Source organism: Nesoenas mayeri (genome assembly GCF_963082525.1).
Source record: "Nesoenas mayeri genome assembly, chromosome: 3".
Classification (NCBI taxonomy): Eukaryota; Metazoa; Chordata; class Aves; order Columbiformes; family Columbidae; genus Nesoenas; species Nesoenas mayeri.
The window spans coordinates 31,279,348-31,299,986 of NC_137544.1; the positions used below are offsets into that span (position 1 = coordinate 31,279,348).

The following is a 20,639-nucleotide window of genomic DNA, read 5'->3' on the forward strand; positions in this document are numbered from 1 at the left end:
TGGTAAGTGATTGATCCTACCATTTCCAAATGATAGGAAAATGAACAAGATTGATTAAATCATAGTCAGTACCTCTATGAATTACAAGCAGACTGACTGGTGCAGCTTCCATTGATGAAGGCATCAGTTCAGTGCCAATCTAAGAAATTTACATTACATACAATTATTGAAGCAGGCTTATGCACTTGCTTGCTTTATAATTGTAATAAATTACAGATGGCCTGATCTTTTCCACAGTTCTCTGCTTTTGAATTCTGTTTGTGATGGTTTCTTAGCGCAAAACATTAAAGTTGACAAAGTTGCACTGTGAAGATGTATCAAATTATCAGCGTACATAGTTGTGTCCACAAATTTCAAGCCAGTTGACTGCCAGAGAAAGTGTGTGGAAATTAAGTGAAGATCCAAATATTTATTTCTGCATTACCATTTTATTTAAATAGGAAAGAGTTGGTTCTAATAATCCGTAGACATAATTTCTCAGCTGTTTGTTTTGCCAGATGTGATGTTATGGGGATTTCCTAACTATTTTTTAAATATCTGCTCTGTAGATACTGAAAGTTGATTTATCTTGTTACTGAAGGGCTACTTATGGATAAGGTTTTAGTACCATGTTGTCATAATATGTTTTTATTGTATTGTAGATGTACAGCAGGCAGGATTTAGGTATAGCTTGATTTGGGAGTCCAGTCATCACTGAATACTAAAAAGATAACTGAATCAGAGCAGAAACTTAGAGGGAATTGTTTGCATTATAGCAACTTTATCAATTTTTAGTGCACAGCCACATACTTTTATATACTTTTAATAAAATGTCGTAAATACAGGTCCTGGGAAAATGTTATCCATGTAATTAATATTTTAACATTTAGTCTACCTTCTAAGTATTAAGTCAAAATTCAGATATTTTATGAAGGAGTAGCATTTGTCTTAGTCTCCTATGTACTACACAGTCTTTTCAGAAGAATAAAAATAGAAATTCCAATCAGACAACAGAAGAAAAATCTAGCCTTGACCTTAGGCCCTTCTTTCTTGTTTCCTGTTGTGCACTCACCTTCCCATACTGTCAGCATGATATGCCTCTCAGGGGATCCTCATAGCAACTGTGATCTCTCCTGCAGCAGAACTTGATTATTTTTCCCAGTTTAACTTTATTAAGTATGGAGTATGAATATTGCATAATATTCCTGCAGAAGATACTTGCACTTAGTTGCTGAAGCAATGTGAAGAGCTGCTGGTAAAACGATCTCTCAGAGCTTCGGGAGCAGGCTGTGGTGGATACAGATGAGACAAAATCCAGTCAGGAGGAATGATCACCTTGCAAAGGAAAGTGCTCGTTTCTCCAAAACCAATCCTGAAACAGTTCCTGTGTGTTAGGCATCAAGCCAGAAAGATGGATGAAGCTCTGAGAAACCACAGTATTCCATGGAAGGTTGCTTTTAGCCCCTTCCACTGAGAAAATTAAGAGATTATTACTTAGATGTACCTGAAAGCATGAAAGGCCTTCAGTCTCAGCAAAAACAGCTGCCAGGAGTGAATAAAATAGCTGACAATTCCTGTGTGCTCTGTCACTTGAGAGAATCACAGAATCGCAGAATGGTTGGGGTTGGGAGGGAATTCTGGACATCGTGGTGTCCAGCTCCCTGCGTAAGCGGTGTCACTTAGAACAGGTTGCCCGAGCTCCTGTCCAGACTGCTTCTGAGTATGTCCAAGGATGGAGACTCCACAGCCTCTGTGGGCAGCCCATGCCAGGGCTCAGTCACCCTCATAGTGACAGTGTTTCCTGGTGTCCAGAGGGAGCCTCTTGTGTTTCAGTTTGTGCCCATTGCCCCCGTCCTGTCACTGGGCACCACTAGAAAGAGCCTGGCTCCATCTTCTGCTTCATATATCTGTATACATTGATGTGACCTCGCTGAAACTTCTTTTCTCCAGGCTGAACAGTGTCAGATCTCTCAGCCCGTATCAGAGATGTTCCAGTACGTGAATCATCTTAATGGCCCTTTGTTGGACTCTCTCCAGTATGTTTGGGTCTCTCGTCTACTGGGGAGCCCAGATTACAGCACTGCAGGTGTGGCCTCACCAGTACTGAGCAGAGGGGAAGGGTCACTGCCCTCAACCTGAAGCTTATTTTGGCTTTTAATTCAATGATATTTGCACATAAACTGTTTTCAATAATCTCTGAATAATTTAAGGCAGAGGATGTTGCTTGGTTTCAATAGATACTCCAAGGTGAGAACAACCTTCAGGTATAGTGTAGTGGCCATTGATGGCAACTGTGAAAAATGGGAAGTTAAGGTCTGTATATATCAAAGATGTGTTGATGCTGTGCTGTTTGCAAGGACAGTGTTTCAGAAGAAGGTTCTAGTACCATAAAAATAATTTTGAATGAGAATCTGTTCATATACAACCCGAAGTAAATGTATCTAGGAATGGCTATGATCACATACTTCACTTAGTAAAACCGTATATGTTGCTAGCTAACCGTGAATGTTGTAAAAAATAGTAGCCCCAATAACCTTGAAGGGCTCCACTTGAAAAATAATGCACAAATTTGTGTACCTGTTCCCTTCCACTGGGCTTTTTATAGAGCAGATTTTTAAGGCTATTTTTAGTTAATTTGGTATTGTTTAGTCCCCTATTTTTATGCAGCCTTTTTCCAGAGGGTTTGGCAAAGAATAGTTTATCTAGTACTGGTGTCAGTAGCGAAAAATAATTGCTGCAGGAGTCAAGCAGACTAGTAATAGAAACTGAGATGAATCTTAGTGCAGCAGGATTCCCAAGCATTTGTCATGCTGTATTGCACTGCTACAAAATGCAGTAATTTTTAGATAAAGTGAAGCACTGAATTAAATATTAAATTTAAGAAATGTCACTGCCTCGTTATGCGTTTTTTTGCCCGTTGCACACTTCTGTGCTCACCGTGTGCAATATTTAGCTTTAACATCTCAAAAGACCATTCTACAAAAAGCTTAGTCATGTATGAGTCCTGTTGGAGCAAAACTACTAAAAAGAAATAAAGCATCATGTATGTCTTTATGATTCGGAATAAAAATTTCAAGTGACTCTGGTATGACTTCCCTTTTTGTTCTTTTCCGAAAGTTTCAGCACCTTGTTTGTGCCAGAATTATATGGGCAGGAAGGGAGCTCTGGAGCTCCTCTGCTGCAGCCCCAGAAATCTGGCTTGTTCTCTGCTGCAGAGCGCATTAGGAGCGCGTTGCTTTTCATTGCACCTTCTTCAAGTGGACCACAGTACAGCCAGGTAGCCCAAGATTTGTGGGCCCAAAGAGAGAACAAGACCGTTGTAAGAAACAGCATGGTAAAGGGGGCTTATTTAGGTACTTAATTAGGAATAGTTGTGTGCACGCAAGTTTCTTGTTCTAACTCGTCTCATTAGTGCCAGCCTTATTTAATTTATGCCTAAGTGTAGGCAACTTTTGAGAAGTCGCTGTCCATCTCTGAATTATGTCAGACCTTAGGCACCGAACCAAGTGCCTTCTGAATTTGCACAAAAGCCTTCATATGTGGCATGCGACATCTTAGCCAGAAATAAAGGCATACTGAATTTTAAAATTGTTTGAAGTCTCAGACAGGAGGGTAGGAAATTCCAGCAGCTGGTGTTTGTTATGGTGAGAGAATGGGCGGAACAATATAGCGTTGCAGGTAAAATTAAGGGCAAGGGGAAGGTTGGTTTTGTTCCAAATAGCTGCTGAATATTGACCGCTATTACAGAGACCAAGTACTGGTAAATTAGTAGGTGACTAATAGCTTTTTTTCATTTTTCAGACTGAAGGTTACTGTGTTGGTAAAAACTGTGTAGCTGTAAGGGAGCTGAATAGTGCTTTAAGGAGAAGATCTCCATCAAGGAAATGAATGCAGTATTAACATCTAGAAATACTTGCTGTACTAACAAGCCTGAAAATAATTTTGCAGTCTTTTTTAAAGTAACTAGCTCTGAAGTACTGGCAAGGGAGCAAAATGGGAAAGAAACTGCTGATCAAGAATTATAGTAATGATATTGGAAAAGGGTACCTTAAAGTATCTTATTTTAATAGAAATTCATATTTTTATACTTCTTATCTTCATTGCCTCCCCTATTTAGAGAACAATGAAACAGAAGTCTGCATTTAATAATTATTGAAAATGTTCATTTGACAAAGCAGAGCATCTAAGTAGGTTATTCCTACTGTATTTTCAAATTTTTATTTTAGGTAATGAGATTAATTTGCTACTGTAATAATACTAAATAAAACAGTGCTATTTGAACTCTAGCTGGTTAGTTCTTACTGATGTACGCAAAAGTGTTTTGGTTTCTGTGAAAAGTTTGCATTCTAAACCAAACATGTCAAGCTTAATTTATTTCAAACTTGTGCTTTCAGGTACTTATCATAAATCTAATCTGGAGTAATGAAAACTTGCACGTTTAATATAATTCTAACAGTTTTGCTTTTCAGTTTAAATAAGTTGTTCTATATTCAGAATTGTTAAGCTCTTTAAGCAAAAAAAAAAAGTTTCATGAAATCAAGCAATATGTCAGAAATGCTTCTGTTTACAGCTTCTGTGACCCGTGGTGTTCCTTACTGAGTTGGAGAGAACCAAATGTGCAAAATTGTATGATAAATTCTGTGCTGAAATACTCACTGTTAATTCTGATTGGTGTTTGTAATAATAGTTTAAGTTTTATGGCGTATTTACTGAGGTATGGTCAGTTGTAGAGAAGTATCTTTTGAATGGTCACTTGTAAGAAATTCTTGATATGCAAAAATTTACTTGCAAAAACTATACTTTCTTCTCATACCAAATATAAGGCATTTTTTTCTGCAATATAGAGTAGTATTTGGAATCAGTGTGCTTTTCTTCAGATCACATACTTAAAGATGAAAGCTGTAGCACAATATAGAATCAGGAATCCGTGGAATATTTTTCCAGCAGGGAGTTTCCCAGACAATTTTGGTCTTGAACAAGGTACAAGGATTTTTGGCAAGAGGAAGCAAGTATTTCTGGGAGAGCTGGCAAGGACCATTCTGAGTGGGAAGATACCTGTTCCCTGTAGCTGTGGAAATGGAGTTCAGTTCATTGCATCTCTGAGGCTGGATGTTAGGAGAAGGTTCTTCACCCAGAGGGTGGTGGACCACTGGAACAGTGATCACGAACAGAGATCATTTCCATTGGTGCTTAGCATCTATAAAGTCTGCATGTTCTATACATGCTCTTTTCAGGAAGCCTAAATAATATAATTAGTCTGCTTCTAATTTTTAAATTTAAGCTTTTAAAAACTTGGAAGATCTTTCCCATTAATGCTACAAACTGTATAGTTTGGGTGCTCAAATTAGTCAATAAACCAAATTATGGACAACTTTTGCCTAGTGCATGATATGCAGTGGTTCAGTTTAAGATTTCAGTTTATTTTTAACCTGTCCTGGAACTTAGATTTATTTAAAAATGTATTACATACAAGTGAAGGTATAAGGATAAATTTTACAGTCCTGTGCCATGTCCATTATGACCATAACTGCAACTTATTTCATTACAAATACAGAAAAGGGGTTCTACTTCTGATACTGGAGCAGCATCTTTAATGAGAATTTTTTAAGCACTCTATCTTTTTCAGAAAGGTCACTTGTGTTTTGTTTTGTTTTTTCCTTTAAAGCCACAGAAGAAAGAGGATCAGCAATCAGAAGCTAAAGCCAGTCCAAAAAAGTCATCAGAACCCACTATCGACCTTTTAGGACTGGGTAAGCAATAAAAAATTAATTGTTTTTCAGTTGAACACAGATACATCATTCTGTATTTTAATAGACATACTTTTATTTTCTCTGTGCTTACTGATAGTTGAATGAATTTGCAAACTATAAGATTGAGTCTATGGATTTGAAACTATAAAGGAAAATGCCATAGGGATCTGGGTATATCAATACTTGTGTTTTGCTAAGGAGAGTAATGAGCTCCTGTGGGAAGGAGAAGTTATCAAAGTGATCTTCAAAGGGCTTGTGGATTATGGTATTTCAATGTTTATGGAACAAATGTACTTTTTAATGAAAATGCTGAGCTCATCTGAATTGTATATCTGTAAAGTTACTTATATCATAAAATTGCTATATAGTTAAAAGAACAGTAAACTGTCTGACTGCAGCTGACTAGTATGTTTTTAAACTTAATACATTGGGCATTTCAGTGTTGTGTACTGATTGTGACCATCATTCATTTTTATCTACTATACCTTTTTGTTTTCTGACTGGCAGGTAACTGTGTATTTGTCTTGTAAATAAACTGGTTTGGACCCAAATAATTTTATTTGTACTGTCTGGCTATACTGTTGAGTTTTTTATTTCTTTTTCTCTGCTTGTTGAAGGCCATAGTTATAAAATCTGTCTCTTATGTAGTGTTACTGTGTGTTTTTTCATTGGGTAGACTCTTAAAATGGAACTGGAATAATTATATATTACAATAATGATTCTTGTCTTTTATTGTTCAGTGTTAGGAAAATTTTCTAAGTGTTGAGAGTGGATATTAAGAGTATATATCAATGTATATTAATATAATAGTTATTCTTAAATTTCCACATATTTTTTACAGAATATTGGAGGAAGCTGCTTAGTCTTAAATGTAATTTTTCTAAAAACTTTGTAGAAAAATGTTTTGTTTATTTTTAAAGATTTTGGGGTTTAAGGTATGAATAATGTTGCAACAAAATTATGTTTTAAAATTCACACTATCCTTCAAAATTCATGTTATTTTCCCTCTGGATATAGAATAGCTGCAAAATACTATGTTTGTACTAGTTATGTATGTGTTGTGGTCTATATCTTGTTTCAAGTAATCTGCTACCATAGGCAAGCAAATCTCATTAACACAGTAGAAGTTAGATTATGCATGTAGAATGAACCTATTAGAAAAAAAAAAAGGTAATTAGAGTTGATGGAAAGCCGATTCTCCTTTATTTTCCTTTGCCAAACCAACAACTTAATTAAGAACTAAAATTTAATCAATATGTGATTTTGAGATTGCTAGGCTTCTGTGTCCTTTTAGTCATGATTTGAAAAGAGTCTTGGTAACACTGTTTTATGATACTATAATGACTTGGATTACTTAGGGTAACTTCAGATGTTAAATGCAAAAGAAAGAGTGTTATAATTAGTGCTCAACAGCTGTGCTGCTTTTGTGAGACATACAAAGGGCAAAGTTTATAATCTGTTTGTTAAAAAACCCATAATTTTACAGGAGGGAGTGTTTAAAGATCTTTTAAATAACAAATTGAAAGGCAGTGTAATGAGGTAGTAGCACTTGGAATCCTCCAAGCTGCAAGTGAGATATGTATTAGTGAGAGTAGACCTGCATATTTCATTTGGAGAGTTGTCTTTTAATTAATGCCTGCAGTAGACTACTTCTGATGGTATTTACAGAGAGAATATTACATAGTGTTAAAAGAAAGTTTTCAACCCAATATATTATGAAACCATAGAATACCCCAGGTTGGAAGGGACCTGGAAAGATCATCTGGTCCAGCCTGTGGGCAAGGGAGCCCATCTGAGATCATCCAGCATCCTGTCCGATTGCAGCTTGAAAACCTCCAGTGATGGGGGCCCCACCACATCCATGAGGAGGTCGTTCCAGTGATTGATCTCACTGTAAAAAATATGGAGATGAAACCTCTACTGGTGCAACTTGTACCTGTTGCCCCTCGTCTTCTCCATGTGGTTCGTTGTGAAGAGAGAACCTTGGTCCCTTTGTATAATAGCTGCCCTTTAAGCACTGGCAGACTGTGATGAGATCCCCCCGAGCCTTCTCCAGGGAGAAAAGACCTAACTCCTTCAGTCTTGCCCCACAGGGCAGGTTCTTCAACCCTCTGACCACCTTTGTGGCCCTCCTTTGGACTCTCCTCAGTCTGTCCGCATCTTTCTTGCATTGTGGGCACCAGAACCAGGCACGGACTCCAGGCACAGCCTGGCAAGTGCTGAGCAGAGTGGGATGATCACGTCTGCCTCAGCAAGTGATGCCCCTGCAGACACGGCCCAGAATCCCATTTGCCTTTGTTGCCGCAGCGGTGCACTGCTGATTAAAATGTTTGATATGTCATATCAAACACTATTAAAATTGATATGATTGCACAGCTCGCTCTTCTTACTGACTGGACATGTTTCTAATTAGAATTCATTCTCTTAGGTCTTCATTTCTGCAAATGAAGAACAGTAGTAACTTTTACTAGGGCAGATCAGAATTGCTTGTGATAGCATAGGAATTAATTTTAATGGATCACAATTCACGCTAGAATAATTTTGGCTTTGCAAGAGGCTGGGCTGCTTTGAAACTATTTTCTTGAGTAAACCTCAGTGCTAGCTTTGGGTATGGAGTTAACCTTTGGATCATTGCTCTTTTTATCTCAACTGGGTTTTAATAGTGGTCTCATGAGAAGGTAAACATCCTGTGAGATAGGAGTTACCCAGTGGCAATTGTAGCTGGAAAAGATAGTTTTCCAAAAATAAATTGTTTTTTATTTTTCTTTGCAAGTTGCAAAATTCTCAAGGTAATATGTGTAGGCAGATTGTATCTTTAAATCTTGTAATAGCAAAGGAGGCATAATATCCTCAATGACTGTACTATCATGTTTCTGTTTCTTCTGAGCCTTTTAAAATAGATTCATGTGGTTCCCTTGAGTTCTTGTTCAGGGGGTTTATTACTGAGATACCGTTTGTATATTCACTTCTTAATGACCCAGCTACATAAACATTTGTGGCTCTTGGCCTTTTGTTTCAGAGTAGATTTTAGTTCAACACACACAGAAAGGTGAGGAAATGGACATGTACAAGCCAAATAATCTTAGATTCTAGACAAGCAATAGTGTTCATGTTCTTGCTGTGCAACCCCAAATTTCTTCATTCTCTTCCAAAGCCCTAAGAAATCACAGCCTGTTTCTGTGTGCTAAAACTGAAGCTGATTTTTAATGATCTCTAACATTAGTTGGATCTTATCCACTCTGCAAGAGTGCCCTATTGAAAAAAAATGGGCACTTAAAATTGATGCTAAAATCAATAATATGGGATTTTATAACATTAATTTTAATAGAGTTATAGGAAACATTTTTCAGTTCAAAAGTCACAGTGTGTAAACTGTATTTCTTCAGCTGTGCTGTATTTTCATATCTGATGTTAAGCTGGCACTCCATGCTCCTTTTTGGAGTTTTGTCTTACAAGGTAGATGTCTCCACTTACGCCAGATTGGTGTAAATACAGTTTTTTAAAATACTTGTAAAAAATTGTATGATAGCTGTGTACGATAGTGGGAATCTTTTCTTGGAATATTACACAGGCAATTTTGGATCATTCTGCTTTTTAAGCTATGGCATGTAGAAATTATTTCAACATACAAACTCAAAGAAAAAAAATTAAACTATATTACCAGAAAAAAGGAAAGTGCATTTTACATATTCTGCATCATTTAACATGTTTAGATGTGCCCTTCATAAAACAGACAATTGCACATTCTCCACTAACCATTGTAATAAGTTACAATGAATGACCAGAAGAATAGAAATTTATTGTGTTGTTGGTATTAACTGAATGTGATGTGTGGGGCGTTCATCCAGCATGACCGGATGTGAATTATGGTACACTGAAAGCTGTGTATCTGCTTGTGTGGGGGAAATATTCTCTGAAGGAATTCTGTGAAGTTTTGAGAGCTGAATCATGGTGTGAATTGTAGCTGAATGTTGCATAACTGAGAAATGTACAGGATGTTTCAAAAAGATGGACCCAATTTGAAATCCCTACATGTCTGCAACCATGAACCGCCCATGAATGAAACTCTTACCACTTGGAAGGGCAGGGCATAGAATTTCAAATTATTACAGCTCCGTAACTCATTAAACTGTTTGTAAATTTTCGTGTAATTCTATGTGGTTGCCATCATGAAATATACTGCTTTGAAACACTCTGTAGTTTTGCCGGTACTCTTTGGTAAGTATCAAAGCAGCACAGTTGGTTGTCAGTTGGAAAGCTGCATTGAAGAAATAATAAAGATACATTTATAAGTACATAAATATCATATATGGACGTACAGATCGTAGACTCAGAATCACAGAACAGTTTGGGTTGGAAGGGACCTTCAAAGGTCATCTAGTCCAACCTCCCTGCCATGAGCAGGGACATCTTCAACCAGATCAGGTTGCTCAGAGCCCTGTCCAGCCTGGCCTGGAATGTTTCCAGGGATGGGGCATCTGCCATCTCTCTGAGCAACTTGTTCGGAGTTTCACCACCTTCAGTGTAAATAATTTCTTCCTCATATATAGCCTGAATCTCCCCTCCTTTAGTTTAAAACCGTTACCCCTTGTCCTGTCACTACAGGCCCTACTAAGAAGTCTGTCACCTTCCTTCTTACAGGCCCCTTTTAAGTACTGAAAGGCCTCAATAAGGTCTTCCCAGACTGTTCTCTTCTCCAGGCTGAACAACCCCAACTCTCTCAGTCTGTCCTCACAGCAGAGCTGTTCCAGCCCTCTGATCGTTTTTGTGGCCTCCTCTGGCCCCTCTCCAACAGGTCCATGTCTTTCCTGTACTGAGGGCTCCAAAGCTGGATGCAGGACTCCAGGTGTGGGGTCTCACCAGAGCAGAGGGGCAGAATCACCTCCCTCCATCTGCTGGCCACACTCCTTCTGATGCAGCCTAAGATACGATTGACCTTCTGGGCTGCAAACCCTTATGAGGAAAGGCTGAGGGAGCTGGGTCTCTTTAGTTTGGAGAAGAGGAGACTGAGGGGTGACCTTATTAATGTTTATAAATATATAAAGGGTGAGTGCCATGAGGATGGAGCCAGGCTCTTCTCGTTGGCAAACAATGATAGGACAAGGGGCAATCGGATCAAGCTGGAACACAAGAGGTTCCACTTAAATTTGAGAAAAAACTTCTTCTCAGTAAGGGTGACAGAGCACTGGAACAGGCTGCCCAGGGGGATTGTGGAGTCTCCTTCTCTGGAGACATTCAAGACCCACCTGGACATGTTCCTGTGCAACCTCACCTAGGCGTTCCTGCTCCAGCAGGGGCATTGGACTAGATGATCTTTTGAGGTCCCTTCCAATCCCAAACATACTGTGATACTGTGATTGCCGGCTCATGTTCAACCTTTCATCCACCAGTACCCCCAAGTCCTTCTCAGCAGGGCTACTCTCAATCCCTTCATCCCCCAGCTTGTACTGATACCAGGGGCTGCCCTGACCCAGGTGCAGGACGTTGTAGTTGGCCTTGCTGAACCTCCTGAGGTTCTCATGGGCCCACTTCTTGAGCTTGTAAACATGTTGGCATTTATAGTATTGCTGCTATGTTAAGATTATGCTTAGGTAAGCAATGTATCTACTCAAACTGAAAACATTTACAACCACTTGAGGCATACAGCATTGTTAGCTTTCTGGCTTTCCACATTTTGTTTTTAGAAGTATTATATAAAAATGGCCTTCCTATGAATACTTTGTCAATTCTGCAAAGGTTTTAGCAATAAATAAAATTTTACTAATGCAGTAAAAAAAATTCCACAGTCATTTTGGACAGACAAGCCTTGTTTATATCTTTGCCCCAGGTTGCTTTTTTTTTTAAGTATTGAACTATTTCTCTCAGTTCTGCCTTTCTAGTATATACAAGTGATAAATCTGGTGTAATAAATAATAATATGCATATTCTCCCTCTATTGCAAGTCTTGGTATGGCTGTCATAAATGATTGTATATATAAAAATACATGGCAGCTTAGAAGTTCTTGTAAATAGTTTACCAGATAGAAAATGAGTTTCAGAAACATAATGCAAAGTTTAAGAGCAGATCTCCCTTGCTCTTTCCTTTTCTTGTTGTCCCTGTGAAGCTCTTCTCATGGCCATTCTCATTGCTGGTGCAGATAAACATACCATGGATTAATGGTATATATGAAAGCTTTCATAACAAACAGCAGCACTGAATTGGAAACCATGATATCAGGCATTAATAAAATATATACAGAGAAGCACTGCAAAGGCTAACATCACTGGGACTCCTCACTCACTAAATACATCCTGCTAAATAGCTTTTGTTTCTGCTGTTAAATTTAAGCAAGATTTCCTAATCTGACATTAGAAGCAGCATCTGCTTTGGACAGTATAGCAGACAGCAGTCAGATATTCTGTCATAAATTGTAAGAAGATCGGTTTTGGGACCACAGGCAGGAGCAACAATGAAGAACAGCAGCTATTGACTCCCCGCATTAGCTTCTCTGATGCTCTGCCTGGGCTGTGCTCTCACCGCAACAGCTTCTGCCACACCTGACACTTCATACCTAGCAATGGATCTGCCCTCCAGAAAAGTGATGGAAGGACAAGTTAGCCGTTTCAAAGTAATTCTGTGATGGCTGAAGCGCTACATTTCTCAAAATATTCAGACAGGCCTATATAACTTAATCTGATTTTCACCTGTTCCACGGAAAGACTACAGCCATGTTTCCTTCTGTCAAGTACATGCCACCTCTTCTAATCAGTGTTAAGTTTAAGCACAAGCTGAATGAAAAGTAATATACTTAGAATAATGTAGAGCTCAGAACTCTGCTGGAGTATCTTTATTCTACTACAGAAATAACTGAAAATTAGAAAGGAAGGGAAGAACTGCTTCCTAATCCATGACCTGGTCCATTGAAGTTGAGATTATCTGTAATCTCTATATATAAAGTGTGAACTGCTATGCTGAAATAGAAATATTTGTATTCCTGCATGCATATGTATATTTAAATGAAGATACTAATATTTCTACAAGTGATAAACTGGAGTGAAAACACGGTTAGGTTTTTTCTGTATTCTGAAGTTTAGTTCTTTATGAAATCTTTTTGTTTCGTGGGAGGAATGTTTTCAGAGTTGCTTTTTAATAGATACGAATATTCCAACCATTACATTTTTGAGAATCAGTAAGACAGGATCCACCTTTTAACATTATTCATACGGGCTTTAGACTGCCTTGTAAACAGTAATTCAAAATGTCTGGTTTCTGCCCTCATGCAGACAGGAAAATATTTATTTTTAATGTAAAATTTAGTAAGAGATGAAAGGTATGTACATTATCAAATAATGCTCTTACAGAAGGGATCTACCAAAAACTTGGTTTTCATAGTATTAATTTATGAGCAGCCTATTAAACATTTGAAAAATACTATGTTCTTGCAAATGTGTTCCCTCATGAATATTGTAAATATGTGAAATGCCTGTTTTAGTAAATTATTATGTTTAAATTTTCAGTCTCATATGTTAAACTTTTTTTCATTCAGGGAAACTGAACCACTTTGGAATGTGACAAGAGAGATTTTTATTAATACATGTGCCTCACTGAGAAAATGAGATCATTAAATTATTCATTCTAGACAATCCTTTTGCATGAAAATTATGCACTGTTCATTCCTAAATTTATGTGAAACAGTGAACCTTTGGGGAGATGTTGGAACTGCCTGTCTGCAGAATGACCTCAAAAGAAGCTTGTTACTTAACTTACCAGTGTATTTATTTACACCCATCTTAAAGCACTTGTGTAGATGGAACAGTGAGTCAGATCATACATGTGGTCGTTTTGCTGTCCGCTGACTTCCATTCATCGGAACAGAAATAAGGGAAGGAGGAGACCTTCACAGCCAAGATGTAAATAGCTTTGTCGTAACCACAGATGAGTTTGTACCTTGCTTTTCAGAACTGTTGGAATGGCAATCCTCCCACTGGTCAAATCATGACATAGTAATAAAATTGGCTGAGGTGGCTCCTTCACTCCTGTGGTCATTGTTCAAGCTACTCACTATTTACTCAGCGTAGAAGATCTAATATTGCCAAGCCATTCCCATGGTCATTTTGCCTTTGTGGACTTCTTGGGTCTTTATTAGTTCTTGCAGACAGCAGTTATCATCACAAACTTGTCACAATTTTGGGTAATAAATACTTGCTGAGGTTCAGTTTCTTGCGAATGCTACTCGCTTTTCCTTCTCACATCCCTCTGCCAAGGTATTTTCGTCCTTGTTATTGGGTCTGTTTGCTGTTGCTCCCATGCAGAATTTGATGTCAGTTTCCCATTGACATGGAGTGGATTTGAGAATTAGCAAATACTAAGCTATTGTTTATGTTTGCTACTAAATTAGGGTATAAAATAATTTGTGCATCTGAAGCAGTAAGGAAAGCAAACACAGAGCTCCCAAAGAATTGCAAACCTGCACCCTTCTGGTTGGTTGTTTAATAATTCTCTATATGAAAAAGGTGCAGTAAGTGCTTTAAAAATATGCTGGGGATTTTACATATACCAGAGTCAGTTCAAAGTTGTGGTTTCTATAGCAGCTATAGCTGTGCCACATCACCTATATGTATTAAGGCACAAAGGCTAGCATCCCTGCAGTAAGACAAGCTGCATATGCATGGGTGGCGCTAACTGCTGACTGTTCCACATTGTTGGATTTTGACATTCATTACTTCTGTGTCAAGTTTTCACATATACAGTGGTAAGAGTCTTTATCTTTAAAATAAAAAGTACTTTCATGCAAGGCAGCCAAAGCAGGGCCGCCTTCCATCATAGTTTGAAGGCAGACAGAAATGAGCGGTGATCTTCGGAATGGATTGTTTCAGAATGCAGTGCCTTCTCGGATGAGTTAATGGCCAAAAATCTTGTCAGGTCTCCTGTGATGGTCTCCTCAGTCAAGTGATTTCCAGGCTGGTGAAGGGACTGGTGCTTCGTACAGTTTCTGATACCTTGTTTTATCCTGTCAATGTCCTGGGCGATTGGGAAGGTTAGTCTCCAGCTCCCAGAACTGCACTGAGTTTGCATGTGACAGAACAAAATAATGAAAAATTACAATATTGTACATGCAGGGTGACTGGTCTTGCTATGGTCTGCTAGTTATTTGTGTTCTTAAATAGAAAAGAGAGCAAAAGAACTTCTTTCCAAGTAGTAAACTCCATTACATCTCTTGTCTTAGAAGAATAAAATACTGATTCTTCTGCAATTGTTCCTTAGCAGATGGGAAAGAATATTGCAATTATGTGAGAGATGGAACAGTATTATTTTAAATAATTGGTGGAAGCTTCCTACAATTTGATTTAATTAAATTAGGTGTATTGACTGTGCTCTTTACTAATTGTACCACTTCCCTGTCCTCATTAGAGTTCTAGAAACTCTAATAAGCCTAAACCTCTCATCTGCTTTCAGCCTTTCATGTTTCTCTGTGGCAGTAAGGCATGTGTTGCTTGTGTTAGCACTAAGCTGCTATTGCTGATGTTCCAGTGATTAACCTCTCCTGTTGAAATGGATCTTTTCACACAGGAGGATAACTGTCATGGGTGTAGGACACTGTAAGATAACTTCCTCACTTAGGAGGAAGTGACTGGTTTTCTTCAATATATAGTAAATATTTTTTAATGCCCTTGATGCTTTTTAAAGTTTTTAAAGTGTTCTGTGGTATTTTAAATTTGGAATATTTTAGCTTGTAAATGTATGTCTGAAGTTTCTGATGTATGTATTTGAAGTTAGCTACCTATGAGTGTTTGTGTGACTTCAAAAAAAATTAAAGATCCTTTAATTAAGATGCTAGGTAAGTTAATATTTGCTTTACAGAAACTCCTTCTGAGTCATGAGATCAGTGGATACACTACATGCAAATAAAAGGAAGTAGAGATTTTTATATGTTTTAGTAGTAGTTTTTTCAGTGTACTGTAATCCAATGGTTTTAGAATATTTATCCTCGGGTAATGCTATGCCAGTTGTCATGGCAATATTCCTGTCGGAGAGAGAATCTTGCCTTAATTTGGCTAGTTTATTCTGCCAGAAAAGTCTGACTTGTCCAGAGAGTATTGGATACATTGAAACTTAACTTTTTTATTTTGCCTAAAAAAGCTTTCTTAAATATGCCGTTAACACTGTGCAGTGATCATAGTGTTCACCAGAATCCGTACTCAGCTTTGTATTTGTCAAGCTCTATGTAATGGCAACCCATTTGTGATAAGCTTAGGAATAAAACTAATTAGCCATTTTTTTTCCACGCGTTCTTGGTCAACTTAAAAGCAAGTGAGAAATGGTCACTCAATTCCTTAAGCACATTTTGTGATGTTTTTGTCCCTACATCTTTTAAAGTATTTTCTTCCAATTCTCCTTAAAAGTATAATTCTAGAGCCTTTTTTTAGTCTGCACGTATTCCCATTCACTTAGATTACGAAATATATTTCTGTGTTAAAATAGTTACAAGCAGCAGGGCTGCAGAAGGTGAACTGTACGAAGCGAGAGCCGTGGGTTCTTACGGGTCATGAGCCCAGGGCCTGTGGAGCTACAGAATAAAGTCAGTGCAAAGGGCTTTTGAAAAAGGGGGAAGTTTAATTATGTACCCTTGAGTACATTAGCAAACCAAGAATAACTTTATGTATTCTAAAATACAAATTTTAATTTGAGAACAAAGATCAGTGCATTTTGTGTGATACATGGCTACAAAGTTTGGGCCTTCTCAGTGTAAATTTGGGTCTTCTCAGTTTAAATTCTCATCTGTTTGTAAATTCTCACAGAAAATGTTGGTGTTCTTGAAAAAGCCACTTGAAAAATGAATAATGTGTACTGATAAGTTGGCATGGTTGTCCTTAGGGAAATCTTTTAAGTGTTTTGTTTGGTGGCGGTTGTTTGTTTTTTCTGAAGCACGCTAGTATGCTATCTTTATAGGGAAAGAAGTTCTTACAAAATCTGAACAATATCGCAGTCTGAAAAATGTATTCTCTCAGAAATTGCATACAGCTTTGATGGGTAGGAGGGAATGGACAGCTTTAAGTATTCTCATGCTGTTAAAATATTAACCATTTTCACTTTAAATGTGATTCTGTTGTTTTTTTAAGATGGTCCAGCTGAAGCTTCCATTACGAACGGAGGCATTGCTGCTGTCACCGCACTGAATGATGACCTGGATATCTTCGGTCCAATGATCTCTAATCCTTTACCAGCAGCTGCCGTACCTCCTGCGCAGGTAAAATATATTCATTTGTGTGTGTGTGTAAATATGTGCATACACGTGCATATTTTCCTTCAGGGAATTGTTCATTCACACAGAAGGAATGCGTACTTCTCAAAACTCGTGACTGGAGTCTCTTTAGCTGTAATGGTTGTATTTTTCTTACCTCATCAAGATTCCATGCTGTTTGGATGTAGAACTAGGAAATAATGTGGTCTTCCCTTTTGATTCCCTCATGTTATCCAGCTAGGCTGGATTCTGTCTTACCCTGGTGATAGTATTCAAGTTTTCTTTTAAATTTACATTCTTTTGTCTTGTTTTGTTTTTTAATAGGTATTGCTGAATATATTTTTACTTGATGTTCTCATGTTACTGGCCTTTAAGACATACTTTTTAAGGACCTCTTATTACTATATGACGCTGATGTTTAGGAAAGGCTACAGCAGATGCTTCTTAGAGCTTCTAAAAATTTGGAGTCTCAAGCTTCATACTCAAAATCAGGAATGGATGTCAAGAAAAACTAGTATTGCTTCCCAGGCTAATCCATCTTCTGTCTCATCTTACAACTTGTATGTCTGTCTTTCCTCAAGGAAAGCATAACCCCTGCACCTGGCCCACTCTCTCTTACAGCCATGATAGTTTGGAAGATGCCCTATTGCCAAGCCTGTTGTAGCTGAGAAAGGCAGCTTTGCAACGCACAAAGAAACTGCTGAAAGCTGCAGCTCCTTCCAAGTAGCTTTCAGCCTCAAAAACAAGGTGTTGGTGCTAAACATAGCTGGTGGACATCAGAATGCACCTCCTTACAGAACAGTTAGGGTTGGAAGGGACCTCTGAAGATCATCTAGTCCAACCTTCACCTAGAGCAGATGGCACAGGAATGTGTCCCGGAGGTTTTGAATGTCTCCAGAGAAGGAGACTCCACAACATCTCTGGGCAGCCTGTTTCAGTGCTCTGGCACTGTCAAAGTAAAGACGTTTTTCCACGTATTCAGATGGAACCTCCTGTGTTTCAGTCTGTGCTCGCTGGCACTCATCCTATTGTTGGGCACCACTGAAAGGAGTCTGGTCCCATCCTCTTTACATTCACCCAAACTGGCTTCTGAGAAGGGAGGCTTTGGAGGAGCACTCAGCTAACCTCCCCATCTTTGAACAATTGTGGTGATTGGGAGAGATGCCTGAGGATTAGAGGGAAGCAAATGTCACTCCTGTCTTCAGATAGCACTAGAAGGAGGACCAAGGGAACTACAGGCCAGTCAGCCTCACCTCGATCACTGGGGTGCTGTGTCCAGTTCTGGGCTCCCCATTACAAGAGAGACAGGGACATACTGGAGAGACTCCAACAGAAGGCCACTAAGATGATGAGGGGACTGGAGCGTCTCTCCTGTGAGGACAAGCTGACAGAGCTGGGGCTGTTCAGCCAGGAGCCTCAAGGGGATCTCACCGATGTACATAAACACCTGAAGAGAGGGCACCGAGACGACGGAGCCAGGCTCCTTCCAGCAGTGCCCAGTGACAGGAACAATGGGCAGACGCCATGTGGACTGCTACAGCTGTCAGACCAACTTAAAATATTGAGGTTGTCATGATATTTATCTGCTGGTTTGCACTCTTTTAGGAATTAAAAGCCAAAATGAAAGAACTTATTTTTAGTCTCATGTGTTAATCTAAACTTCTTGTCAGCCACATGCTATTTGTGTAGTCAGATGGGAAGTGTGAAGTGATGGACTCAGCAACCGTATTTGTGGTCCCAACACTTCTGACCATTATTTCACAGTGAAAACTTCCTTTGGGTAGGTATTACCTTTCACAGGTAATCACATGAGCTATCAGTGACAAAAATTATTTATGTTTAAACATGAAGCATATTGGAGATAGCTTCCAGTAGCTCTGAAAAATGCTGTTACACTGACATCATGAAACTGCTCAGCAGCACGTTCCCTGACCTCCTGATGGGTGTTTCATATTGGTGTAGAACCATTGAATAGTTTGGATTGGAAGGGACCTTTAAAGGTCATCTGGTCCACCCCTCAATGGTTATAATGGCTGAGAGCACCATGTGTAGCCTTTCTTAAAAGCAAACTATTATATGTGTGCCAGGCTTGATTTTATAGAGGTCTTGGATAGTGTGGGAATGTTAGATATGTGAAAATCATGTCAATGTTTGTTTTGGGGTTTGTTTTTTACTTGAATGCCACCTGCTGTTTTCTTGCCAAGTATTTTGCATTACCTTCCATTTATTGAGATGGTGAACACTTCAGGGAGTGCTTGTTCAGTGCTTTGGCTCCTCTCAAATCTTCAAAAACCAAACTGAATGAAGAGACATTAAAGGAACATTTAATCTCATGACATAAACGTAACAGATAAACAGTCCTTCAGGTCTTCTGCTCTTCTGTCATGCAGGGGCTGGTTTAGGCGGGTGCATGGTGGGAGGACTGTGTCAATATGGAATAATACAATAATCGGACTTCCTGGGTATATATACAGTCAAAGAAATACTGCTATTTAGGATGGGCTTTTCCCTGAATGCATTAAGTCTGACTCTGGCATTTTCAAAGACTTGTTATGCAACAGTGGCAAAGAATTGTCCTAAATGGAGAGGACTTCCTACTACCCATTAAAAAAACCCCTTCAATTTTGCTTTGTAGTCAGAAATTTTTGTCAGTAATAAGCAAGAGGCAATAGCTTTTTAAATACTTAAGAAGGAAATGGATAGTTTGCTTGTACATTGGCCAGAGAGAAGGTTTCACTGGAGCTGAACAATTCCTGGTCGTTTTCTGTCTGCTTTCCCTCTGCACCCTGCCCTTCCTTGCTGACTAAGGTCGATTTGGCTGTGGTATAAATGCAGGGTATTCACTTGCCACATAGTTTCCACTTCTTGTTCTTTTTCTCTTCCCTTTCTACAGTCGGTTTGGAGATTTTTCACCGTCAACCATGTGAATCTGCACTCCTTTCTCCTGATACTTTCTGGGCAATTTATTTGTACCAGAATTGTTTTGTAGGTTGTTTTCTTTTTTTTTCCTCCAGCTTATAACACTGAGCTTTTTAGATTTTGAGAGCTTTTCAGCACTTTGAGAGTCAGATGTGTTTTCTGAAGCCGCTTATTGAATGTTTGTGTTGTGGCGTTTGTAGAAAGCCGTGTGTCGGGGCCCAGTCAGCAGCCTGCTGGCAAAACCAGGACAAGCTTGGAGGTTGTTTCTTTAAGGGAGAGTATGTTGTGGTGGCTTCTTGTCCATCTGATAAACGTGGGTACACAGTGACAGTGAACAGAGGGACCTGGTTGCAGATCTGGTCCCTTCTTGGTGGCAGCACAAGGAGGATTTTCCTTCAGGGTAGGATAAAGTTGAAACTCGTGTGTGCTGTGGGATCGGGCAGGTGGATGCTGAGAAGTTGGGGATCGTTTAGCTGGACTAAAATAAGGCCATATTTTAGGTATGCATTCCAACCCTGGCTCTTCTTCAATGCATATACCATCGATTTGCATTAAAAGTTCCCGCTGGTAATAGGATGAGTTGTGTGTTTTAAGAAATACAACAAGATAGCAGTGAATTGCCTGGTTCCCCAAGCAAACTCCCATATGGAACTGTGTGTGTACGAGCAGCAAAATAACAGCACTGAAAGACACCTGGATGTCATTTGTTTACAAAACATTTTGGTGTAAGAGAAGTAAACAGGCCTAACAGACTGCATGAATTTTAGTT

The 20,639-nt window shown here is 38.8% G+C and overlaps 1 protein-coding gene across 1 annotated transcript in view; it reads left to right on the forward strand.

Annotated features, from left to right (window-relative positions):
- LOC308038771 (stromal membrane-associated protein 1-like) overlaps positions 1-20,639 on the forward strand; it is a gene marked incomplete at its 3' end in the record, with an annotated part of 119,745 nt that overhangs the window by 94,658 nt on the left and 4,448 nt on the right. Inside the window, exons 8-9 of the mRNA XM_080341606.1 lie at positions 5,645-5,729; positions 16,830-16,957. Of these exons, the coding sequence (XP_080197732.1) occupies positions 5,645-5,729; positions 16,830-16,957 (213 nt within the window). The remainder of the gene's footprint in view (positions 1-5,644; positions 5,730-16,829; positions 16,958-20,639) is intronic.